The sequence below is a fragment of the Rhinopithecus roxellana genome, chromosome 1, assembly GCF_007565055.1.
Source record: "Rhinopithecus roxellana isolate Shanxi Qingling chromosome 1, ASM756505v1, whole genome shotgun sequence".
NCBI lineage: Eukaryota > Metazoa > Chordata > Mammalia > Primates > Cercopithecidae > Rhinopithecus > Rhinopithecus roxellana.
This window is the reverse complement of record NC_044549.1, coordinates 74917826-74942614: the sequence shown is the minus strand read 5'-3', so window position 1 is coordinate 74942614 and position 24789 is coordinate 74917826. Positions and strand designations below refer to the sequence as shown.

At 46.3% G+C, this 24789-nt stretch overlaps 1 protein-coding gene across 4 annotated transcripts in view; it reads left to right on the top strand.

The window, feature by feature from the left end:
• RFT1 (RFT1 homolog) overlaps nt 1–24789 on the top strand; it is a 47816-nt gene that overhangs the window by 6748 nt on the left and 16279 nt on the right. For 2 of the 4 annotated variants that reach the window (XM_010376199.2, XM_010376197.2), the window contains exons 3-10: nt 1325–1441; nt 2608–2797; nt 3362–3463; nt 5124–5261; nt 15801–15879; nt 21435–21485; nt 22480–22610; nt 24497–24641. In XM_010376199.2, coding sequence (XP_010374501.1) covers nt 1325–1441; nt 2608–2797; nt 3362–3463; nt 5124–5261; nt 15801–15879; nt 21435–21485; nt 22480–22610; nt 24497–24641 — 953 coding nt within the window. The remainder of the gene's footprint in view (nt 1–1324; nt 1442–2607; nt 2798–3361; nt 3464–5123; nt 5262–15800; nt 15880–21434; nt 21486–22479; nt 22611–24496; nt 24642–24789) is intronic. The other 2 variants (XM_010376198.2, XM_030925013.1) reach the window with 2 other exon arrangements.

Sequence of the window (24789 nt, the reverse complement as noted above, 5' to 3'; positions counted from 1 at the left end):
GCTTCCTCTTCTTCCTTCTTCTTCCTCTTCCGCTTCCTCTTCCTCCTTCCTCTTCTGCTTCCTCTTCCTCCTCTTCCTCTTGTTCTCCTTCTTCTCCTTCTCCTCCTCCTTCTCCTTCTTCTCCTTCTCCTTCTCCTTCCTCTTCTTCTTCCTCTTCCTCTTCCTCTTCTTCGTCTTCATCGTCTTCTTGTTCTTGTTCTTCTTCTTCCTTTTGCCTTGTCACCCAGGCTGGAGTGCAGTGGCACCATCATGGCTCACTGCAGCCTTGACCTCTTGGGCTCAAGCGATGCTCCCATGTCAGCCTCCTGAGCAGCTGGGACTACAGGTGTGCACCACCACACCTGGCTAATTTATATTTTGTAGAGATGAGGTCTTACTGTGTTGCCCAGGCTGGTCTCGAACTCCTGGGCTCAAGCAATCCTCCCATCTTAGTCTCCCAAAGTGCTGGGATTATAGGCATGAGCCTGAGAAATATAGGCACTTGGCCCTAAGAAATACCTTTTTAAAAGCAGAAAGGAAGAGGGGCAAATTCTCCTAGGGGCTCAGATTTTTCTCCCTAGGCAGGTGTCCTGAGATTGGCAGGTCCCTACTTTGACAGCCCTTGTCTGGCCTGCCCTGCCCCCCTGCTTAAGGTTCGGTTCCATCTCCTTATTTGCAATGCTCCACAGAGGCACTGGGTAGCAGGATAATCCTTGGACAACCCCAGAGACCTTCACCCTGGGCCATCCCCACTCTGGCTTCACCCAGGCTGCTGCCTATTGAGGAGGGAAATCTCAGCTACTCCTCACTAAGGTGCAGGAAGGCTCACCTAGGTGCTGCCCATCTGGGAGGTGCCCAGGCAAGCCTTGCTGATCTGGGTTGCAGCAGCCTCGGTAATGGTTGCCAGCCTTATTGCCTGTCTTGAGATTCTTTTGGCCAGAGCCTCCACTCGGTAGAGGCTCAGCTTTTCACACAGGGGCTGTTGGTCACTCGTGTCTGCGTGACCAGGAAGGGTGGGGTTATAATCTTATCCTCTTCTCCTTGTGGTCATGGCCATACCTCTGCCTGTAGCCATGAAGGCTGCAGGCTTTTGAGACCACTGCGGCAGTTTCTATCCTTCATGTAACTGTAGGCACACACCCTTAGGTATCTTTCGTTTGGTTCCTAACTCAGTAGTTCTCATGGATCAGACCAGTAGGGGGTCCTGTAAGAGCCCACTGCCCTCCATGTCACCATCAGTAGTTTATGACCAAGACTTTATCTCCTCCCTGTTGCTGGAAACATCCCAGAAGTTCTCTCTGTGAAAAAACTCGAGACCTTATTGATTTCTGCCTTTCATTTACAGACTAACGCTGCTTTACTCAACCACCCTCTTCCTGGCCAGAGAGGCCTTCCGCAGAGCATGTCTCAGTGGGGTCACCCAGCGAGATTGGAGCCAGACCCTCAACCTGCTGTGGCTAACGTGAGTTGTGCTTTGGCAGGAGACACGTTTCAGGAAGGCAGGTGTAGTGAGCATTGGAAGTGAAACAGTAACACATGCCTAAAGCTGAATTGCCTCCAGATTCAGCTTCGCCATGGGTTTCTGGGAGCAGGCATACGACAAGAAGGGGAGAGTGTTTGTGTCAGAGGAACTTCTTGGCTCATTTTCTCTCTGGATGTCCAGAAGCCAGGAAGAGGTTCTAGGTTGGGGTTTCTGGGCCAGGTTTCTAGCCCTGGTTTCATCCTCTTTGGAGGTTGTTTCTTGCTGTTTCTGATCACCACTGTGGGCTCCACTTGGCCTGTGCCGTCTTTTTTATTCCTAATCTTTTTGCTCTATAATATCTTTTGAGCTTTTAACAGCCACTTAGATTTAGTATTTCTTGAAAGCCTCTTGTGGGTTTCATTACATTTTTCTTCAATTTTGTTATATGACTTCAGTTCTGAGTCTTTTAGGATATTCTTGAAGATCAAGTACATTAACTTAAAATTGCAATGGCTTTTCTCCAGCTATGTCCCTGCAGGGAGGGCTGGGGGTTGAGGTTGTTTCCCAGTGCTGCCCTTGCATAACTCCTTATTGCCTCACAGAAATGACTGTCGTGAGGGCTGATAGGTGTTCATTTTATTAGAGGAACAACTGTTAACCACCCAGGCATATTTAAATGCCCCGTGGTACACATGTGAAACATATGAAAGGATACTGAGCACTGCTCTGTTTGTTATTTGGGATGCAAGGAACAGCTGTATACAGTCTGTCAGTCATTCTCAACAACAGGCATTTTCTTTCTGGGAATTTTGCTTATGGGTCAGTATGTGTAAACCAGTGGATAGAAGTGTAGGCTTTGGAGTTATAGCAGGATTGGGTCTTGCTTCTGCTCTTGATTAGCTGTTCATGACCTTGGCCAAACTGCCCAGTGCCTGTCAGCCTCAGTTTCCTCATATTTTTTTAATGGAGATAATGACAGAGGATCATTGTGAGGTGTCAGTGAGATAAGGGGCATTAATCATAGTGCCTGGCATGTAGTTAGTATCTTAATAAATAAATGGTAGCTGTTTGTATTATAACTTTTTTTTTCTGTTCAGTGTTACTATTTTAATATATATTTCTATTTATTTTAAAATTTAGTGAATTATTTTTTTCTCCTCTTCCAGAGTCCCCCTGGGTGTGTTTTGGTCCTTATTCCTGGGCTGGGTCTGGTTGCAGCTGCTTGAAGTGCCTGATCCTCATGTTGTCCCTCACTATGCAACTGGAGTGGTGCTGTTTGGTCTCTCGGCAGTGGTGGAGCTTCTAGGAGAGCCCTTTTGGGTCTTGGCACAAGCACATATGTTTGTGAAGCTCAAGGTGAGTGTGCCTTCTGCTGTGAATGGGAAATAGGAAGAATAAGAAAAAGCGTTGCTTTTTAAAAATGCTTTTATAGGAGAGAATGATTTTTCCAGACTTGCACATAAAAATGTATTTAGAAAAAGGTTAACATGGTCAGTTAAGTTCTTCCACTTGAAATTTGTCAGATAGGCTGGGCTAAAGTTCACCTCTGTTTGATCATAAATAAAAAACAGGTTTGCTAATAATTTATTAGTTCAAGTGAGAATGGAGAAGGACCGTAAAGGTTTTTCAGGTTTTTCTAGTGACTGTATTTAGTTGTATACTAATATTAACTTTTCTCTCTTCATCTTTTAGAATAGATTACAAAAGAATATATATATAAGTAAATCTTAAAACATAATATACTGGAAGATCCATGAACCCACCACCCTACCCAAGAAGTAAAACGTTACTGATACTTACGTCCAGCTGTGTGCCCTGTCCCCATAGCCAGGGTAGCCACTGCCCGAGATTTTCTGTCTATCATTCTATTACATCTTGACTTTTTGATGTTTGTAAACTGCACTTTAACCACGTTTGCAGGTGATTGCTGAGAGCCTGTCGGTAATTCTTAAGAGCATTCTGACAGCTTTTCTCGTGCTGTGGTTGCCTCACTGGGGATTGTACATTTTCTCTTTGGCCCAGGTAAGAATCATGGCTTTTAACTTTTTATATGATCTTTGTTTCTCCAACTGGTTTTTCTTCGTGTTCCCACCGCCGTGGGGTTTGCATTTGCAGTACCCATGCCTGTGCAGGAGGTGGAAGCGCCAGAAGGGTGGCCTTGGCACTGCTACTCTGGCTGCCAGGTCCATTGTGTTCCATACACTGAGACTGTCAGTGTTTCTAGGGACCTGGTGAGGGCCACACACTGGACTTCATTGTCAAACATCAAAAACCCTTTTTAGACATTCAGTGGGCAAGCCTGTTTCAAACTGATCTTTGGTTGTCTGGTAGTTTTGTAAAGGAGAAAAAAAGCAGTGAGGGGTGGGGTGGGAATCAAATTGCATGTGTATTATTTTCCCTGGATTTCCATCAGGTTTTTGCAGAATAGGTGGAAACTCTGCCAAGCCTGCTTTAAGCTTATATTGAAATCTCACATAATTCAGAGAGCAGGAATCACGTCAGAGTAGGTATATTTCCAGTTTTAGCAATTTAGGCTTCATTTCCATCTCATTAGTTCCTAATTCTAGTTCATATTTCTAGTTCTAATAAAAAATAACTAGAATACAAGTGCTATTTTTAAAAATGAAATTTAAGATCAGATAGTTACCAGAACATTTTACAGTGCTAAGCAGTTGTAGTTTTCATTAATGTTTAGGAAGATAAGATTATTAGTAATGATTTATGTAAAGGGTACTTCTCACAGAGGACACTGGCATCAGGTGGGTGGCTCACAGCAGTGCTGCTGGAGTTTTAAGGGCTTGGAGCATGAAGGAAGAAGGCTGGTGGACGATGGGCTCCGTCTCAGGTATGATTGGGAGTGGAGAGCAGAAGGGCCCACACCTACTAAACTGAGCCTCTTCTTTTTCCTTGCCCTGTGCCTTTACTACAGGAGTAGCCTTGATATTGCCAGGCTGAAAGCAAGTCTGGAGGTCCCAGTCTTTCTTGAACCAGTGTGCTCTGCTGTTCTCAGGAGGGAAAGAGGGTTGAAGGGAGCTTGTGAAAAGGGGCTTTTTTGGACTTTCCTCCTCAATCTGCAGACAAAACCCATCTGACTGCTCCTGGCCAGAAGCCATTCTTTTGTCCTGGATGGGTGGAGGGAGGGGTGGGCCTTCTTATCACCCTACCCTTTCCTCCCCTGTCAGCAGTAGCTCTTGCCCTGGCGAAGAGGAGAGACCCAGCAGCTCAATTGTGCTTTGTAATCGTTAATGGCACAGGTTTCCGGGGTTTATGGAAAACCCACAGTCCTTGATGATGACAAGTCCTTGGATATTAGCACAGTTAGGATACATGGATCTTTGCAGTGTGCTGACTAGGTGGAAGAGCCGTTCCTTTGGCCAAATACACACCTTTTGAGAATGTATCAGACATTGCTGTGGTAATTGAGCTAGTGTAATGGAAATTACATTCTGCCTGCTGAGAAGAATTGTGTTCTCCCAGTTAAGTGAAGTGTTGGGAACACTTTGCAGGTAGATGCTGAAGTGGAGTTGGGTCTAAGTGAATAGTGCCATTTCCCAGAGGGTAAGGCATTGCTGAATAGAAAGTGCAGTTAATCAAGAGAGTTCTATTACTTGATTGGCCTTTGAGACCAAATTTATAGGCATATCTTAATTATGCCTTTATTAAAACAGTTTTTTTTTCTCAGCTTTTCTATACCACAGTTCTGGTGCTCTGCTATGTTACTTATTTCACAAAGTTACTGGGTTCCCCAGAATCAACCAAGCTTCAGACTCTTCCTGTCTCCAGAATAACAGATCTGTTACCCAATATTACAAGAAGTGGAGTAAGTAATACATTTTATCTCTTATTTTAATCATAGATGCTGCTTATCCTTGAGAGAAAGAAACTGCAGCTGGTTTATTGTTATAGTCATAAATGAATTTTATAGCTCATATTTATGGAGTGCCTGCTCTATGCCAGGCCAGGGTTTCTAAATCTTTGCACTATGGACATTTTGGATTGCTCAATTCTTTGTTATAGGGGCTGTCCTGTGTGTTGTAGGATGTTTAGCAGCATCTCTGACCTCAAACAACTAGATGCCAGTAGCAACCACCCCTCAGGGGAGCACCCCAAAATGTCTCCAGACGTTGCCAAATGTCCCCTGGGGGACAAAATTGCCCCCAGTTGACAACCACTGTGCTAGACCCTATGCTGAATGCTTTACCTGCCTTATGTAATGCTTACAACAACTCTGAAAGGCTGACACTCTCCGTTTCTATTTTAGGGTTGAGAAACTAAGGCTTAGAGAATAAATACCTGTCCTAGGTGAGGGTCAGAGTGAGGACAGGAGCCTGGAGGGGCTCACATGCCAGCAGAGCACAGGTTCCACCATTGTGCTCCACTCTCTCTATTCTGCTGTGGTTTTGGTTTTCTTCCTCAATTGACTTCTAGCACAGATAGCTGAGAGTTCTGAGAAAGTAGGGATGAACCCAAAATGGTCTTTTTTTTTTTTTTTTTTCTCCTTGAGACAGTGTCTTATTCTGTTGCTCAGAGTGGCGTGATCATAGCTCACTATAGCCTTGACCTGCTAGGCTCAAGTGATCCTCCTGCCTCAGTCTCCCAAGTAGCTGGGACTACAGATATGTGCCACTATGCCCAGCTAATTAAAAAATTCTTTTTTGTAGAGATAGGGTCTCACTATGTTGTCCAGGCTAGTGTTGAACTCCTGAGTTCAACCAATCCTCCCACGTCGGCCTCCCAAAGTGCTGGGATTATGAGCCACCATGCCTGGCCCCACATGGTCTCTTTCTAAGTGTTAGGCTAGTCTTTCAGGTGATCCATTTTCCTATCTAGACCACTGTGGATTTTACAGCTGACATGTGGAGTGAAGCATAATCTTTTCTACTCAATTCCTTCACACTCAGGTCATTGCACTTTCATTTTCTGGCTCTTCTGGGGTCAGTGCTGCTGCCCATGCCATTGGAGCTGCACACATGATAATGTTGCCATGTCTTCTCTGCTAAGACACTTCATGAGCTCCTCCATTCTGGGTGCTTCACCCCTTTCCATGCTTGTTTGCTTGCTGGATGTAGTGCACTCGGTTGTGGTAAGGCTGGATATGCTGGATTTCTCCTTATTCCTCTTGTGATACTTGAAAAAGTAGTAAAATATGTGAGACTTAAGTCTCAGAATTAACAGAATCCTGTTATACAACTTTTCAAGAAAAACTAGATCTTATGGGCCAGGCGCAGTGGCTCATGCCTGTAATCCCAGCACTTTGGAAGGCTGAGGTGGGCAGATCACCTGAGGTCAGGAGTTCGAGACCAGCCTGGCCAACATGGTGAAACCCCATCTCTACTAAAAAATACAAAAATTAGCTGGGCATGGTGGTGCGTGCCTGTAATCCCAGTTACTGGGGCGGGGTGGGGGCTGAGGCAGAAGGATCACTTGATGGTTATGTGTCTGGAATTGGTGGGTTCATGGTCTCGCTGGCCTCAGGAGTGAAGCTGCAGACCTTCACGGTGAGTGTTACAGCTCATAAAGGTGGCGTGGACCCAAAGAGTGAGCAGCAGCAAGATTTATTGCAAAGAGCAAAAGAACAAAGCTTCCACAGTGTGGCAGGGGACCTGAGTGGGTTGCCACTACTGGCTCCGGCAGCCTACTTTTATTCCCTAATCTGACCCCCACCCACATCCTGCTGATTGGTCCATTTTACAGAGAGTTGATTGGTCTGTTTTGACAAGGTGCTGATTGGCACGTTTACAATCCTTTAGCTAGACACAGAGTGCTAGACAGAAAACTTCTCCAAGTCCCCACTAGATTAGCTAGACACAGAGTGCTCATTGGTGCATTTACAAACCTTGAGCTAGACACAGAGTGCTGATTGATGCATTTACAAACCTTGAGCTAGACAGAGTGCTGATTGGTGCATTTACAATCCTTTAACTAGACACAGAGTGCTGATTGTTGCATTTACAATCCTCTAGCTAGCCCTAAAAGTTCTCCAAGTCCCCACCAGATTAGCTAGATACAGCGTGCCGATTGGTGCATCCACAAACCTTGAGCTAGACACAGTGTGCTGATTGGTGTGTTTACAAACCTTGAGCTAGACACAGAACACTGATTGGTGCATCTACAATCCTTCAGCTGAACATAAAAGTTCTCCAAGTCCCCACCTGACTCAGGAGCCCAGCTGGCTTCGCCTAGTGGATGCTGCGCCAGGCCCCACACTCCTCAGCCCTTGGGCAGTCGATGGGACTGGGCGCTGTGGAGCAGGGGGCGGTGCCCACTGTCGAGGCTCAGGTCATTCAGGAGCCCATGGCGGGGTGTGGGGTGGGGCTCAGGCATGGCTGGCTGCAGGTCCTGAGCCCTGCCCCTTGGGGAGGCAACTGAGGCCCGGCAAGAATTTAGGCGCCGTGCAGGTGGGCCAGCAGTGCTGGGGGACCTGGCGCACCCTCCGCAGCTGCTGGCCCAGGTGATAAGCCCCTCACTGCCTGGGGCTGGTGGCACCAGCCAACTGCTCTGAGTGCGGGCCCCGCTGAGACCACTGCCACCCAGAACTGGCACTGGCCCACGAGTCCTGCCTGCAGCCCCGGTTCCCGCCCGCGCCTCTCCCTCCACACCTCCCCACAAGCAGAGGGAGCCAGCTCCGGCCTTGGCCGGCCCAGAGAGGGGCTCCCATAGTGCAGTGGCAGGCTGAAGGGCTCCTCAGGCATGGCCAGAGCAGACGCCGAGGCTGAGGAGGTGCCAAGAGCGAGGGCTGCTAGCACGTTGTCACCTCTTAGTTGCAGTGAGCTGAGATCACACCACTGCACTCCAGCCTGGGCAACAGAGCAAGACTCCATCTCAAAAAAAAAGAAGAAAGAAAAACTAGATCTTATGTATCAAAGCCAGATGTGTTCTCATTTGTGAGATAAGAGTTCTCCATTCTGCTCAGCTAGATTTCACCTGTAACCTAAACCAACAGGACACTTTTGGATACCTCTGTGCCTCATTTACAGGCTTAGATGGTTAGGACTCAGGATTGCTTCTCTTGCCTAGAGCTTCTGCCACCCGCCCTCAGAGCAGGTCTGAGAGTGCAGAAGAGTTCTTCTTCCCCTGACTGCCCCCTGGTGCCCACCTGTGCCAAGCCTGGCAGATTTTCATACTGGGCCTGTCCTTGTGTCCCAGCAGGATTTTGGGAAGGAACATTTGAACCATTAGTATAAGCAAAGAGAGAAGGTAAAGAAAAGAGTCTGCCAAGTGTTTGTTAAACTCTGTGGTGGCCAGCCTGAGCAACATGGCAAGCCTGTCTCTATAAAAAAAAAAAAAAAAAAAGTTTTTTAATTAGCCGGGTGTAGTGTTGTGCACCTGTAGTCCCAGCTACTCAGGAGGCTGAGGTGGGAGGGTCGCTTGAGCCTAGGTCAAAGCTGCAGTAAGCCATGATTGTGCCACTGCACTCCAGCCTGGGCAACAGAGTGAGACCCTGTCTCAAATAAATAACTAAATAATTAAAATCTGTGATGGGCTCAGAACTCTAAGCTTAGTTTCTTTATCTGCCAAATGGGAATAATAATAGTACCTCCTTCCTAAGGCTGTTGTGAGGGCCCAATGAGTTGGGGCATGTAAGGTCTTAACATTGTGGCCTGGCACAAGTGGGTATCCTTAAGCGACAGCTGATATCACCACCATCACACTGATGCCCTGAGAGCGAGCTGGCTCCACAGGGGCACCCTAGCCAGGCAGCTCTGATGGTATTGGTGTGGGAGCTCAGCGGTTTAATCTGGCAATATGCCCTGAAAGTACCCATGCGCAGACTGCAAGGACCCAAGCCCTGATCATGAGAAGGCTGTGTGTACCTGTGACACATAGTGATACTGTTTCCGCTGACATACAGTAAGAACATGGCGCCATGCTTGGTGCCATCAGGGATACAGACATGTAGGAGAGGTGATTCCTGGGCCTCAGGGAAGTTTCTGAGGGCTTGAGAGGCACCTGATACAGATCTGAAGCCTGTGGGACTCCCCCCAGACCTCAGGGTCTTCATTTTTAAAGTGAGATTGTTGGCCTACATGACCTGTGAGGCCCCTCTGAAGACTTTAAGAGTTCCATGAAGGTATTTGAACCTTGACACAGAGCCATTTACAGTAACCACCATTGACTGCATGTTCTGTACCATGCACTACACTAAGCACTTTACATGGATTTTGTGTTTAATTTTCATAGTAACGTATGAGATAAATACTGTTAGCTCCATTTTACAGACAGGAAAACTGAGGTTCAGAGGAGTTAGGTGACCAAGCCAAAATCACATAGCTGGCTTTGAACCCATTTCTCTCCACCTTTTGCTGGGGACTAGCTTTAGGCTGTGGTTTACCCCTATGTTATGTAGCCTTCCAAAAGAAATTGGCTTATTGCCTGTAGTAGTTATTATTTACATAAAGATTAGGAAGTTCCAGGTGGAACAATTCGTAATTCAGGTTTATTATTTTAAAAAGAAGGCCAGGCGTGGTGGCTCACACCTGTAATCCCAGCACTTTGGGAGACTGAGCGGGCAGATCACTTGAGGTCAGGAGTTTGCAACCAGCCTGGCCCACATGGTCAAACCCCGTCTCTACTAAAAATATAAAACAGTTAGCCGGGTGTGGTGGCATGCACCTATAACCCCAGCTACTTGGGAGGCTGAGGGAGGTGAACTGCTTGAACCCAGGAGGTGGAGGTTGCAGTGAGCCGAGATCATGCCACTGCACTCCAGGCTGGGCAACAGAGCAAGACTCTGTCTCAAAAAAAAAAAAAAGAAAGAAAGAAAAGAAAAGAAAAAAAGAAGCTGGATGTGGTGACTCAAGCCTGTAATCCCAGCACTTTGGGAGACTGAAGTGGGAGGATTGTTTGAGACCAGCCTGGGAAACATGGTAAGAACCCCTCTCTACAAAAAATGTAAAAATTAGCTGGGCATGGTGGCACAGGCCTGTGATCCCAGCTATTCAGGGGGTTGAAGCAGGAGGATCACTTGAGCCCTAGAGGCTGAGGCTGCAGTAAGCTGTGTTCATGCTACTGCACTTTAGCCTAGGTGACAGAGCGAAACCCTGTCTCAAAAAAAAAGAGAGAGAAAAGAAATGAGATGATTCTGAATGCATGCATGCAGTGTATGACTTTGCCATGGGCAGCATGCCTGACTTGACTCCCCAGAGCAGCTTTCTGCACTGGGGACTTCCTTAATGGAAACTGGTCATATAATTATATTTATTATCAATTTAACCTAATTGTGAGATTTCCCTTCCTGTTCTTGTAGAACTCCATCTTCTTTAAAGATACTTATGTAACCTTATAATAAATTAATGGTACTTCAAATAATGGCTTCCGTTTATATTCATAGACATTTCTGAGGGATTTAAGATGAGAGATATGCTAATATTGAAGTAAAGCTGAGGAATTTGACTCAGCAAGCATGTATTAAACATTATTATGTGTTAAGCACTGTACCAGATGCCCTGAGTGAGGCCCCTACCCTCAGAACTTGCATGGTGATGGAGAGATAGGATCTGTACTCAACTGTGCTACAGGACTGTGTGTATCTAGTGTTATCAAAATAGAAGCACAGAGGAAGTACTGCTGAATTTCATCTAGAAACTTCAAGGAAGGCTTCATGGAGGAAGCTTCTTTTTTGCTGGACTTTGACGCGTGGGTGGGCAGAGGTTAAATGTATATGTGTGGTAGAAATGGGCATTCGTGACCATAGAAGGAAAATTTGCTCAGTGCTTGTTATCTGCCCATCACTGTGTTGGAATTGGGAATGTAGAGATGACTGGGGTACTTAGGTTGGCTGGACTATGGGAGAAAGGAGAGAAAGGAAAAAGCGGCAGGAAGTTATGAAGGAGAGTAAACCTGGCTGCCAGGCTAGGGTCAGTTGGCAGTGGCCTCCGTGCTATGAAGCTTGGGTTTAATTCAGGGGCAGTGGAGCCTAATGAAAGGTTTTTGAACAGCACCATGATCAAACTGTCTGTATTGAGGAGCTTGCCGTCTCTTACAGAGTTATAGTGTCTTATTTTTTTTCATTCAATCCTCATACCGGCTCCATGAGACAGGACTTCTTTTTTTTTTTGAGACGGAGTCTCGCTCTGTCGCCCAGGCTGGAGTGCAGTGGCGCGATCTTGGCTCACTGCAAGCTGCGCCTCCCGGGTTCATGCCATTCTCCTGCCTCAGCCTCCTGAGTAGCTGGGACTACAGGCGCCTGCCACTGCGCCCGGCTAATTTTTTTTTTTTTTTTTTTGTATTTTTAGTAGAGACGGGGTTTCACCGTGGTCTCGATCTCCTGACCTTGTGATCCGCCCGCCTCGGCCTCCCAAAGTACTGGGATTACAGGCGTGAGCCACCGCGCCCGGCAGAGACAGGACTTCTTATCCCATTTTGCAGATGAGAAAGCCAAGGCTTAGCAAAGTTAAATATCTTGTTCACAGTGACATTTACACTAATAAGTCAAGGAGCTGCAGGTCGAGCCCCAGTCTCCAAACTTGACTCCAAAGCCTGAACCTGCAATGAGAAGGATAGGCTAGAGAAAGAGTAAGAAGCAAAAAAGCTCATTGGGAGCCTGTGGCAATTGTCCGGGTGAGGAGTAAGGACAGGGGAAGGATGGATGAAAGTGGGAGAATGGATGAAGCTGGGGCAGCATTGGTAGCCCCAGAGTGACTGGGATAGGTGAAGCAAGAGGGAGAGGAAGGAGTGCTGTGTAGGGTGGAGGAGGTGATGGAGGGCAGTGGACGGGATGGTAGCCTCACACTCCCTAGTGACTCTTGTCATTGTGGTAAGGATGTGGCTGATCAGATCATCCTGAGTCAGAAGAGTTTGGGAAGTGGACGAGTGACTCAGGTAAGAGTGTGATGAGCCTCTGAGTTCTGATTCCGGACCTTCCCTGAGTTACCGTCCATTACCTTTGACCACCCCAGCCGCCGTTTCTCCATTAGTACTGTGAGGCAGTGGAATGGCTTGTCGGTCAGGGTATTCCGGGGAAATTCCCGGCTATTTAGATCAGCTCATCAGTACCAACCCAGTTATTGTGAAATAGGCCTCTTTTGACTGCCCGAAGTGACACCTCCATTCTGAATAGAATGGTAAAAGTCCACCACATGCTTCCTCTCTCCCACCACTCAGCCCCTGCCTGGAGAAGCCACATCCCAGATTGGATTTCCTGCCTCTGTGTCCTTAATGAGCACTTTAGTAAGTGGTGTCGCCATTCTTTCTGAACCACAAGCCCATTTAAACCAAAGGCATTAGGAAAATCAAGTATGAGCTCTCAGCTTAGGTACACCATTATGATTTCATTCTCTCAAAGAACTTTGTCTTTAAAGAGCTCAATCATCTTCCCAAATCCATCACAACCTGCAGGCAAGCAGGCATCATGAGAGCCTCATGACAAGCAGCAGCCTTTGTTTCCTTTTAAAAGAAGACAGGTCCTGCTTTGCTGACCCCTGGGAGGACCACCGCAGTATGGCAAGGGGTGAGAAGCAGTATGAGAGAGAAAAGGTGCTGATTCTGGCTATGGCCAGAATCCACGTCTGAAGATGACGTGGTCCCCAGTGCCCCCTCGTGGTGGGAAGTTGTCTGGTGCTCTTTGTTCTGGGGAAAAGGAAGATGGCCTGTTTTAAACATCTTGTGGCCCAATTTCCTTCTCATCAGGGAAGATTTACTCCTGGGCTAAAGAGATATCCTGGCATCTGCTCTAGGTTCTGTGATTCCCTGAGGGCAGCACTGTTTGGGAGGATTCACACTTGTGCTCCCTGTGTCTGGAAAAAAGGCTCAGAAACCAAGGGGTAAAGAGAATGGGGGCTAGAAGTGATCCTTGCTTTCAGAGGTGCTCTAGACTTGCCCTGTCCTAAATAGTAGCCACCAGCCACATATGGCTATAGAGCATTCTGGAATGTAGCTAGTCTGAATTGAGATGAGTCATAAATGCAAAATACATATTGGATTTCAAAGTCTTAATATGAAAAAAAATTTATTTATTTTATTATTTATTTATTTTTTTTTTTGAGACAGAGTCTCGCTCTGTCACCCAGGCTGGAGTGCAATGGCGTGATCTCAGTTGACTGCAAGCTCCACATCCCGGGTTCATGCCATTATCTTGCCTCAGCCTCCTGAGTAACTGGGACTACAGGCGCCCGCCACCTACACCCGGCTAATTTTTTGTATTTTTAGTATAGACGGGGTCTCACCGTGTTAGCCAGGATGGTCTCGATCTCCTGACCTCGTGATCGACCTGCCTCAACCTCCCAAAGTGCTGGGATTACAGGCATGAGCCACCGTGCCCGGCCGAAAAAAATATTTTTTACATGGATTACTTGTTGATAATATTTTGCTTAAATAAAATATATTAAAATTAATTTCACTTGTTTCTTTTTCCTGTGCACTGTGGCTGCTAGAAAATTTAACATTACATTTCTACTGGATAGCATTGCTCTTCACGGATGGGCTTTGTGCCCAGAACAAGGGCCCACATGACTGAGACAGGTTTCAGGCCTGCCCTTGGGCCCACTTCCAGAGCTGTGGCTGACCATTTGGAGAGGTAGAGTGTGCTTGGCCTTTGTAATTCAGCCCTCCCCTCCCAAAAAGCCCTTTGAAATCCTACCATTCAGAAGTCATCACTTTGAATAATCACAACTTTTCAAAATGCAAGTACCCCAGGATTAAGAACCTAACATCAACCAGGCGTGGTGGCTCACGCCTGGAATCCCAGTACTTTGGGAGCCAAGGTGGGAGGATTTTTTGAGGCCAGGAGTTTGAGACCAGCCTGGGCAATGCAGCAAGACCTTCATCTCTACAAAAAATTTAAAAATGAACTAGGCATGGTGGCACACACCTGTAGTCCCAGCTATTCTGGAGGCTGAGGGGGGAAAATGGCTTGAGCCCGGGAGTTTGAGGTTATAGTGAGCTATGATCACACCACTGTATTCCATCCTGGGTGATAGAGCGAGACCCTGTTTCTAAAACAAAACGAAACAGAAAGCCAAACACCTAGTCTAAATATTCTGGGATCCCAGGGTGCCTACAAGATAGAGGAGGGGGCCCCAGAGAGAACTGTGGGAGGTAGAAAAATAGGAGTTGGAGAATACTGAGCCCCCTGGCTGCCTTGCTCTTCCGTTTTGTGCTCAGCTCCCTGGCTTTGAAGCCACCTGTCTCTTAACAGGTTGACCTCTACCCTACCTGTTTCTTTGTCCTTGGGAAATGGGCCATTTGGTGCCTGCTGGGAGTTTTATTTATTTATTTATTTTTGAGCCAGATTCTTGCTCCGTCACCCAGACTGGAGTGCAGTGATGCCATCTCAGCTCACTGCAACCTCTGTCTTCCAGGTTCAATTGATTCTTGTGCCACAGCCTCCCAAGTAGTTGAGATTACAGACACGTACCACCACGCCCAGTTAATTTTTGTATTTTTAGTGGAGATGGGGTTTTTGCCATGTTGCAGGCTGATCTAAAGCTTCTGGCCTCAAGTGATCCACCCACCTCAGCCTCCCAAAGTGTTGTGATTATAGTCGTGAACCACCTCGCCTGGCCTGGAGTTTTAGAAGAGTCATATCAGAAATTTTATTTTCGACTGGGCACGGTGGCTCACGCCTGTAATCCCAGCACTTTGGGAGGCTGAGGCGGGTGGATCATGAGGTCGAGAGATCGAGACCATCCTGGCCAACATAGTGAAACCCCGTCTCTACTAAGAATACAAAAAATTAGCTGGGCGTGGTGGCACGTGCCTCTAGTCCCAGCTACTCGGGAGGCTGAGGCAGGGGAATCACTTAAACCTGAGAGGCAGAGGTTGCAGTGAGCCAAGATCGTGCCTTTGCACTCCAGCCTGGCAACAGAGTGAGACTGTGTCTCAAAAAAAAAAAAAAGAAATTTTATTTCCTCCATTTCTCTGTTATACCCATTCTGAGTCGTTTACCTGTTAAGCTAAATTTCTTTTGAAATACAGAGGGGCACCTCCTATACTTTGTGTAAAAGGGCCCTGGATGGCTGAACATAGCATTACAATGTGCAGTATATGGAGCAGAATTTGTTCTGCAGCCTGGCATGCTTTAGACAGTTTTTAAGGAAAGAACAAACCGTGAGCTGTATGTGTTATCTGTGGACAGTGTACTGTGTGGACCCCCGAGGGACAGCAGCAATTCTTTAGGGGTCTCAGTATATGAGTCTGGGCAGGCCCTTACAGACTTTGGCTTTGTGTTTAGTAATGTAAATTCGTCCCCAGTGTTTGTGAGATGGCTTCTTTGTGCTTAGCATTGAATGAGGATTCAGTGGAGACTATGCAAGTTGGGATTTAGGGATCAGAATGCATTTGCCTCTCATGTAGCATTGCATTCTTAGACTTGCAGTGCCTGTGATGTTTTTGTTTTGTTTTGTTTTGTTTTGTTTTCTAGGCATTTATCAACTGGAAAGAGGCTAAACTGACTTGGAGTTTTTTCAAACAGTCTTTCTTGAAACAGATTTTGACAGAAGGTAAGTGGACGGTCACTCTGAATGGTCGGGAGACCATAGTAGAAGGGGATTTCATAGGACTGCCAATTACCTGGGTCCGTACCACCTGTTTAGAGCCTCTGGGGCTGAAGAACTTCAGAAATGGGAGGAGGGGGCTTAATACAGAGAACGAAACCAACGTCTATTTAGTTTTGTGCATTACTTAGGTGGTCTAATTTAAATCTCCCCACAGCCTTGTAAGAAAGATATTATTCCCCTTCATTATGGATGAGGAAACTGAGAGTCAGTGAGGTTGCAGAGCTTCTTTAGGGTTTTGTAGTAACAAGGAACAGCTTAATTGGGATCCAGGTCTAACTCCAAAACCCCATGTTATATGATTTTTATGAGTTTATTATTAAAGTATTATATCAGTTACATAAAACTATTTTTTTTTTTTTTTTTTTTTTTTTTGAGATGGAGTCTTGCTCTGTCACCCAGGCTGGAGTGCAGTGGCAGGATCTCAGCTCACTGCAAGCTTCGCCTCCTGGGTTTAGCCATTCTCCTGCCTCAGCCTCCTGAGTAGCTAGGACTGCAGGCGCCCGCCACCTCGCCCGGCTAGTTTTTTGTATTTTTAGTAGACACGGGGTTTCACCGTGTTAGCCAGGATGAGTCTCGATCTCCTGACCTCGTGATCCGCCCGTCTCGGCCTCCCAGAGTGCTGGGATTACAGGCTTGAGCCACCGCGCCCGGCCTAAAACTCTTTTTATCTTTTTTTTTTTTTTTGAGATGGAGTCTTGCTCCATCGCCCAGGCTCTGGAGTGCAGTGGCTCCGTCTTGACTCACTGCAAGCTCCGCCTCCTGAGTTCATGCAGTTCTTCTGCCTCAGCCTCCCGAGTAGCTGGGACTACAGGCGCCACCACCACACCCGGCTAATTTTTTTGTATTTTTAGTAGAGATGGGGTTTCACCATGTTAGCCAGGATGGTCTCGATCTCCTGACCTCGTGATCCGCCCACCTCGGCCTCCCAAAGTGCTGGGATTACAGGTGTGAGCCACTGTGCCTGACTGGGATTTATTTTCTTAAACAACAAAATGCGCTTGTATGAGAGTTTGGTCAGACTTCGGTCTTTTCAGTTTTCCTGTGACAGAGCTCAATGTGGAGGGCCAGCAAGGGGCTGGAAGCACATTTGGTTTTTGTATGTATATGTGTTGGTTTATTTGTACCCAGCTTTAATTAGAAAAATGAGATTTTAAGGCAACTATTATGTTGCTGAAGGTGGTAGTTTCTCTCTTCATATATATTTCATATCCATGTACCTATTACTGAATGTATTTTTTAATCTTTTCAAAAATTATCTTTTAATTATAAAATATAGTCCCATTAGAAAAAAATAAGAACATAGAAAAAATAATACTAGCATTCTAATACAACTGTTATTATCTTGGTATTTTATTTTCCCCCCATCTGTATTTTTTGTTCATTATGTTTCCAAAGAAAAGCAGCCCCCCCCATGCCTCACTTTCCCCGTCTGTGAACAAGGGGATAGGACCAGGCAGTGTCTGAGGGCTCTCTGATCTTTGAGAGTGCACACGTGTTTCTAGCCTAACCTTATAACTTTGCTATTACAAAAATGAAACTGTTCCGAGGCCTTCTTGGGGAAGGGAGAGTCAGAAGCCTTGGAAGAGCTGAGTGAAGGGCCTGAGCACTTAGCTCCTGGAGAGCAGGAAGTGTGCCGTTCACCACTGCCACTGCCTCCCTGTGGCCTGGCATAGGAGGGCTGTGCATGTATTTGTGAATGGAGTAAGAAAAGGCAACAAGGTAACTATTGTGAAATGGTGTATGATGATAGTTCATGTTGTTGTAAGAACAGGAAAATCGGTGGAGGGAGTTTCGGAAAGGACAGTTGCTCATATGCACTTTTTTCCTTCCAAGGTTTTAAGAGCAGTTTTAATGAGTTTGAGGAATGGATCCAGTCCAAGTGATGGCCCTAAATTGGTTTTCTGGATTGCAGACAACACATGTCTCTAGACATGTCTTTGCAGCAGCTGGTTTAAGTTTACTGCAAACAAAAGCCTCCAGAGCTCAACCTGAATACGGTGCCAGGAGCCTGCTCCATGGGTGGATCCCCCTAGCCTGACTCCCTGACTGGCAGAGTGCCATTAGGAACTTCTCAGGGCCTTCATTTCTGTGGCTGTGAAATAAGGAAGTTGCCTGACTGAGATCCTCAGATTCGTTATATTTTTTTTTCTTTTTTTTTTTTTTTTGAGACAGTCTCGCTCTGTCACCCAGGCTGGAGTGCAGCGGCGCACCGTCTCTGCTCACTGCAAGCTCCGCCTCCCGGGTTCACACCATTCTCCTGCCTCAGCCTCCCAAGTAGCTGGGACTACAGGCGCCTGCCACCACGCTGAGCTAATTTTTTTGTTATTTTTAGTAGAGATGGGGTTTCACTGTGTTAGCCAGGATGGTCTCGATCTCCTGACCTCGTGATCCACCCGCGTCAGCCTCCCAAAGTGCTGGGATTACAGACGTGAGCCACTGCCCCCGGCCGGTTATATTTTTAAAACTACAGCTCTAAAAAAGTTGAAATCCCTGGGTTTTTTTTTTTTTTTTTTATTGTTGTTGTTTGTTTTTTTGTAGATAGGGTCTCACTCTGTCACCCAGGCTGGAATGCAGTGGTGCAAACACAGCTCACTGCAGTCTTGACCTCTCAGGCTCAAGTGATCCTCCCACCTCAGCCTCCCAAGTAGCTGGGACTACAGGCAAGGCACCTACCATTACGCCTAGCTAATATTTTAATTTTTTTTAGGGACAGGGTCTTGTGATGTTGCCCAGACTGGTCTTGAACTCCTGGACTCAAGCAATCCTCCTGCCTCGGCCTCCCAAAGTGCTGAATTACAGGCATGAGCCACTGAGCTGGGCCTGAAATCACTTTTTGTAGTTGCAAAAATGTATGTGCTGTTACTTCTGCCCCCACATTTCCTGAACAGTATGCCAGGTGCTGAGAATACTGAGATGAATGAGTAACAGGCCATGGCCTCAAGCATTTCATTCTCTCACCAAAGACACAGACATTTGTGTGGTTAACTGTTTCTGGGCTGTGAGGGGTGTAGTACTTGGAAACTCATTTCCTAGAGCTTTGCTAGGAAACCAGGGTCATAGAGATGACTGAGCGGGGCTCTTGCCCTCAGGGAGTTTATAGAATATAGGAAGGAGAGCCTATTCTGCCAAGACAGGGAGGTCCCTGCAGAAAAGACACTCTAGGTGGTGAGAATGACAAAAGCCAAGGCGGGCCCAGCCTGACTCAAAGCAGCTGGAGGGCTAAAACCTGGGAGGTAGGGTGCAGCAGCAGATGACAGGGTGATGAGAGTGAGGTTGATGAAGGGAAGCCAAAATGATAGCTTGGGGTCAGTGTTTAAAAGCCCACAAATACAGAATTAAGGAACCTGGACTTTTTGCAAACATTAAAGGGCCATTTTGGCCAGGCGCAGTGGCTCACGCCTGTAATCCCAGCACTGTTGGAGGCAGAGGAGGGCAGATCACCTGAGGTCAGGAGTTCGAGACCAGCCTGGCTAGCACAGTGAAACCCCATCTCTACTAAAAATACAAAAATTACCTGGGCGTGGTGGTGGTCGCCTGTAATCCCAGCTACCCAGGAGGCACAGGTTGCAGTGAACCCAGATAACGCCATTGCACTCCAGCCTGGGTGACAAGAGTGAAGCTCTGTCTCAAAAAAAAAAAAAAAAAAAGAGCCATTTAAAGATATGAAAGCAGGCCGGGTGCATTGGCTCACGCCTGTAATCCCAGCACTTTGGGAGGCTGAGGCGGGAGGTCAGGAGTGCAAAACCAGTCCGGCCAGCGTGGCGAAACCGCATTCCCCACTAAAACCTGAAAAAATTAGCCGGGCGTGGTGGCAGGCGCCTGTAATCCCAGCTACTCGAGAGGCTGAGGCAGAAGAATCGCTTGAACCCAGGAAGCAGAAGTTGCAGTGAATGAGATCGTGCCACTGCACTCCAGTCTGGGTGACAGAGCAAGACTCCATCTAAAAAAAAAAATACGAAAGCAGAGACTGATTTAAGAGCTGTGTTTGAGGCTGGGCGCGGTGGCTCACACCTGTAATCCCAGCACTTTGGGAGGCCAAGGTGGGTGAATCACTTGAGGTCAGGAGTTTGAAACTAGCCTGGCCAACATGGTGAAACCCATCTACTAAAAATACAAAAAAAAGAAAAGAAAAAAAATTGCTGGGCGTGGTGGTGGGCACCTGTAATCCCAGCTACTCGGCAGGCTGAGGCAAGAGAATCTCTTATGTCTGGGAGGCAGAGCTTGCAGTGAGCTGAGATGGCACCACTGCACTCCAGCCTGGGCAGCAGAGCAAGACTCAGTCTCAGAAAAAATAAAAGCAACAACAACAAAACAAAACTGTATTTGCAGAAGCTGGAACTGTTAGCAGTGAGGGTGGATCCAAGCAGCACAGAGACACAGGCCTATGAGGACCCACAGTGATCCCTACCACAAACACAGTGGCAGGGGCTTGGAGAGAGAGGCAGGGTGGGAGAAAGTCTTGAGAGAAGATCCTCACTGCTTCCAGCCTCTTGATGTTTTCCTTTTTGAGCAAGTTACTAGGAGGTGAGAATTTGCCCTTCAGGGCGTGGGCACTGTTTTTCCGTAGTGGTCAACACTTTTTCCTCATAGATGGGAAGCTTCACGAAAGCCAGGGGGATGGGGGCTCTGGCTGGTGTCTTCACCTTGAAGGCATTAGACTGTCTTACATTTGAATCATGAACTCAGGCCTGATTTTTGTAGTAGCAAAAATGTATGTGCTGTTACTTTTGCCCCCCTCAGGCCTGAGTTCCTGATTCAAATCTAAGACAGTCTAATGCCTTGCCAGCCCCAGAAAGCTGTCTCCACCCCTGAGGAACCCTTGGATAAGCTTGTGCATATAATCATGGACGCTTCACAGATAATTTACGTGCAGATTATCTGACCTCCCCTTAAAACTTGGGACCATCGCCTGGGTGCGGTGGCTCACGCCTGTAATCCCAGCACTTTGGGAGGTGGAGACGGCAGATCATGAGGTCAGGAGATTGAGACCACCCCGTCTCTACTAAAAATACAAAAATTAGCCGGGCGAGGTGGCGGGCGCCTGTAGTCCCAGCTACTCGGGAGGCCGAGGCAGGAGAATGGCGTGAACCTGGGAGATGGAGCTTGCAGTGAGCCAAGATCGCGCCACTGCACTCCTGCCTGGGCAACAGAGCAAGACTCCGTCTCAAAAAGAAAAAACTTGGTACCGTCATTTTCATTATTAACATTTAATAATCTCCTTTTTTTTTTTAAACTTATTTTTAGACTTTTTTATTTTTTTATTTTTTATTTTTAATTTTACTGGCTTGGAGATTCGCTGTCAATGAAGTCCTCAGCACTTTCCAAATTGTTACTTTGAGTATTTGAAATCAACATTAGGACAAGGACATGTCTTTAACTGATTATCTAATATTTCTCCTTTATTTGTCAGCTGGAAAAGTTGATAGCTAGTAAGAGAAAGGAAACAATAAAGTAATGTGCATTTGGCATTGCTAATTATTTTGCTTTTTTGTTTATAGGCGAGCGATATGTGATGACGTTTTTGAACGTATTGAATTTTGGTGATCAGGGTAAGATGAAATTCTGTAGTGTTTTAATTAAAGGTTAATACTATTAATAGATACTTCCTAACATTTTTCTCTGATATATTTAATAAAAGATGAACCTGAAGATTAAAAAAAATCCTGAAGATTGTAAATTGTAGGTCTTTGTGCTGACCGTGCCCTCCAATGTGACTTTGGTGGCAGGTGTTCTGGTGAGACCCCGGCCCTCTAGTTCACCTCCTAAGAGCTCTGGTGTTCATTTTGGGGGGTGGGAGGTGCCAAGAGAGGAGAAAAGGGAGCTCACCATCACAGCCACAAGAATCTGCTGCATGTTTGTGTAGCTACATAGTCTTTTAGTATTTTCATTTTTATCTTTTAATGTAATACCAAAGTAATGGAAATCAAATAGAAAAACATCAACTTTGCATTAATGACCTGCATAAGAAAGTACTGCTGATGGAAGCATTCTGTATCTTGACTGTATCAATGTTGGTATCCTGGCTGTGATACTGTACTACAGTTTTACAAAATGTTACCACTGGATAAAAGGTATATGGGATCCCTCTATTACTTCCTTTTTTTTTTTTTTTTTTTTTTGAGACAGAGTCTCACTCTCTTGCCCAGGCTGGAGTGCAGTGGTACCATCACAGCTCACTGCAGCCTCAACTCCCTGGGCTTGGGCTTGGGTGATTCCCCCCACCTCAGCCTCCCAAATAACTGGGACTACAAATGCACACCACCATGCCTGGCTAATTTTTTCCGTTTTTGTAGAGACAGGGTTTCTCCATGTTTCCCAGGCTCATCTCAAACTCCTGGGCTCAAGCAGTCCACCCACTCTGGCCTCCCAAAGTGCTGGGAATAGAGTCAAGAGCCACCATGCCCGGCCACTGTAACTCTGTGTGAATCTATAATTATCTGAAGATAAACTTTAATGAAATATTAAATAACAATTTTAATAGTGCTGTGAAAATTAAAGTAGAAAAACCAACATGATTGTTGTTTCTTCTTTTTTGTTTTGTAGGTGTGTATGATATAGTGAATAATCTTGGCTCCCTTGTGGCCAGATTAATTTTCCAGCCCATAGAGGAAAGTTTTTATATATTTTTTGCTAAGGTGCTGGAGAGGGAAAAGGATGCCACACTTCAGAAGCAGGTAGTGTTGGTTCTTATATCATCTTTCAAGTGAGTTCTCCCTTTAATTGCAAGACAAACAGATAGGAATGTGAAGCAGTCTGTTTCTCTTCTGTTTGATCAGGAATTTTCTTATAGATTGCATTCTTCTATTACTTTCTATATGATAGCAGGACCCAGGGCTCACCTCTTCTTTCGTGGCCTTCTCCCTTTGCTCTTGGCTGTCCCTTCCTTCTCACCCCTTTGTTATATTCATTGTGACCTTTCTCTTTTTTTTTTTTTTTTTTGAGATAGAGTCTTGCTCTGATGCCCAGCCTGGAGTGTAGTGGCATGACCTTGGCTCACTGCAACCTCCACCTCCCAGGTTCAAACGATTCTCCTGCCTCAGCCTCCTGATGAGTAGCTGGGACTACAGGCATGCACCACCACACCCAGCTAATTGTTGTGTTTTTAGTAGAGATGGGGTTTTGCCATATTGGCCAGGCTGGTCTTGAACTCCCGACCTCAGGCACTCTGCCCACCTCAGCCTCCCAGAGTGCTAGGATTACAGGCATGAGCTACCGTACCCGGCCATGTGACCTTACTCTTGATCCAGCCCTCTCAGGACTCTCTAAAGCTGTCCCCATTGCCCTGCAGATGCCCAGCCATGGGCTAGTCTTAGGCATAACAATGCCTCCCCTATCCTCAGAGTCTCAAGTGCCAAAGGATGCAGAATTTGGAGCCAGGCTAATCAAGGGAGGAGAGGACGTGGTTGTTGGCTTTCACTCACCACACCAATTGTTTAAGCTTCTTACAACTGGGACGTGCCCAGAGCTACACTCTGACTATAAGATTCTATATACTCAGGTTGGTAAATACAGAAGAAGAGATTTTAATCTAGGCATATATCGTTGTAGGAGCTTCACTTTTTCCAAAACCACTGAAAATGTCTGACTTTTAGAATAGCAAGCTAATTCAGCCTCTTGCATGTCTTAGAAGATATTTAGTAAAATACAGTTTATGTACAATATCTCAAAATGAGCTAATCTGGTACTCAGTCTGATTTAGGAATATTTTCCTAAGAGTACATTCACAGTAACATCATAATTTTGGAATGTTTAGCAGGGGAGGCACAGAGCTGGCTAGTGTATATGAAAAGTTGCTGCACATTTAAGAATAAATATTAGGGCCGGGCGCAGTGGCTCATGCCTGTAATCCCAGCACTTTGGGAGGCCAAGGTGGGCAGATCACTCGGTCAGGAGATCGAGACCATCCTGGCTAACACGGTGAAACCCCGTCTCTACTAAAAATACAAAAAATTAGCCAGGCGTGGTGGTGGGCGCCTGTGGTCCCAGCTACTCGGGAGGCTGAGGCAGGAGAATGGCGTGAACCCGGGAGGCAGAGCTTGCAGTGAGCCGAGATTGCGCCACTGCACTCCAGCCTGGGTGAGAGCGAGACTCCGTCTCAAAAAAAAAAAAAAAAAAAAGAATAAATATTAGTGACCTGGTGCGGTGGCTCATGCCTGTAAGCCTCATGCTTTGGGAGGCCAAGGCAGGAGGATTGCTTGAGGCCAGGAGTTTAAGATTAGCCTGGCCAACACAGTGAGACTCCCTTCTCTATTTCTATTAAAAAATAAATAAAATAAATATCAGAGGGGAAAGTGGGTGTTTCCTAAGCAATATTTGAAACAATTTATCCCAAGTGAATTGAAAACTAACCCTCCCCCTTACTACCTAAGGAGACACACACTTTTTCCTTCATTTGCTAATTGACGTGAAAACAAACACACTACCAAAAAAATAGTGATATCCATCACGTCGTTGGAAGAGTGAACTGAAAAACAGTGAAGGGAGAAGGCCAGACATGAAGGGTGAAGGTTTTCTTCAGCTCATGATTCATCCAACTTCCTTCCCTCTTCCCTGGCCCCAGGAGGACGTTGCTGTGGCCGCTGCGGTCTTGGAGTCCCTGCTCAAGCTGGCCCTGCTGGCCGGCCTGACCATCACTGTTTTTGGCTTTGCCTATTCTCAGCTGGCTCTGGATATCTACGGAGGGGCCATGCTTAGCTCAGGATCCGGTACGCACAAGAGTTTTTCTGGATTTTTTTCTGATTTCCCAACAGAAATAGAAGAGTCACGAAATTCAAGAACTTGTGCACACACAGTTGATATCTGTGTCGGTGTAGGGAAAACTGTCTGGTGGCGGGGGCTGTGGGACTGTTCCCC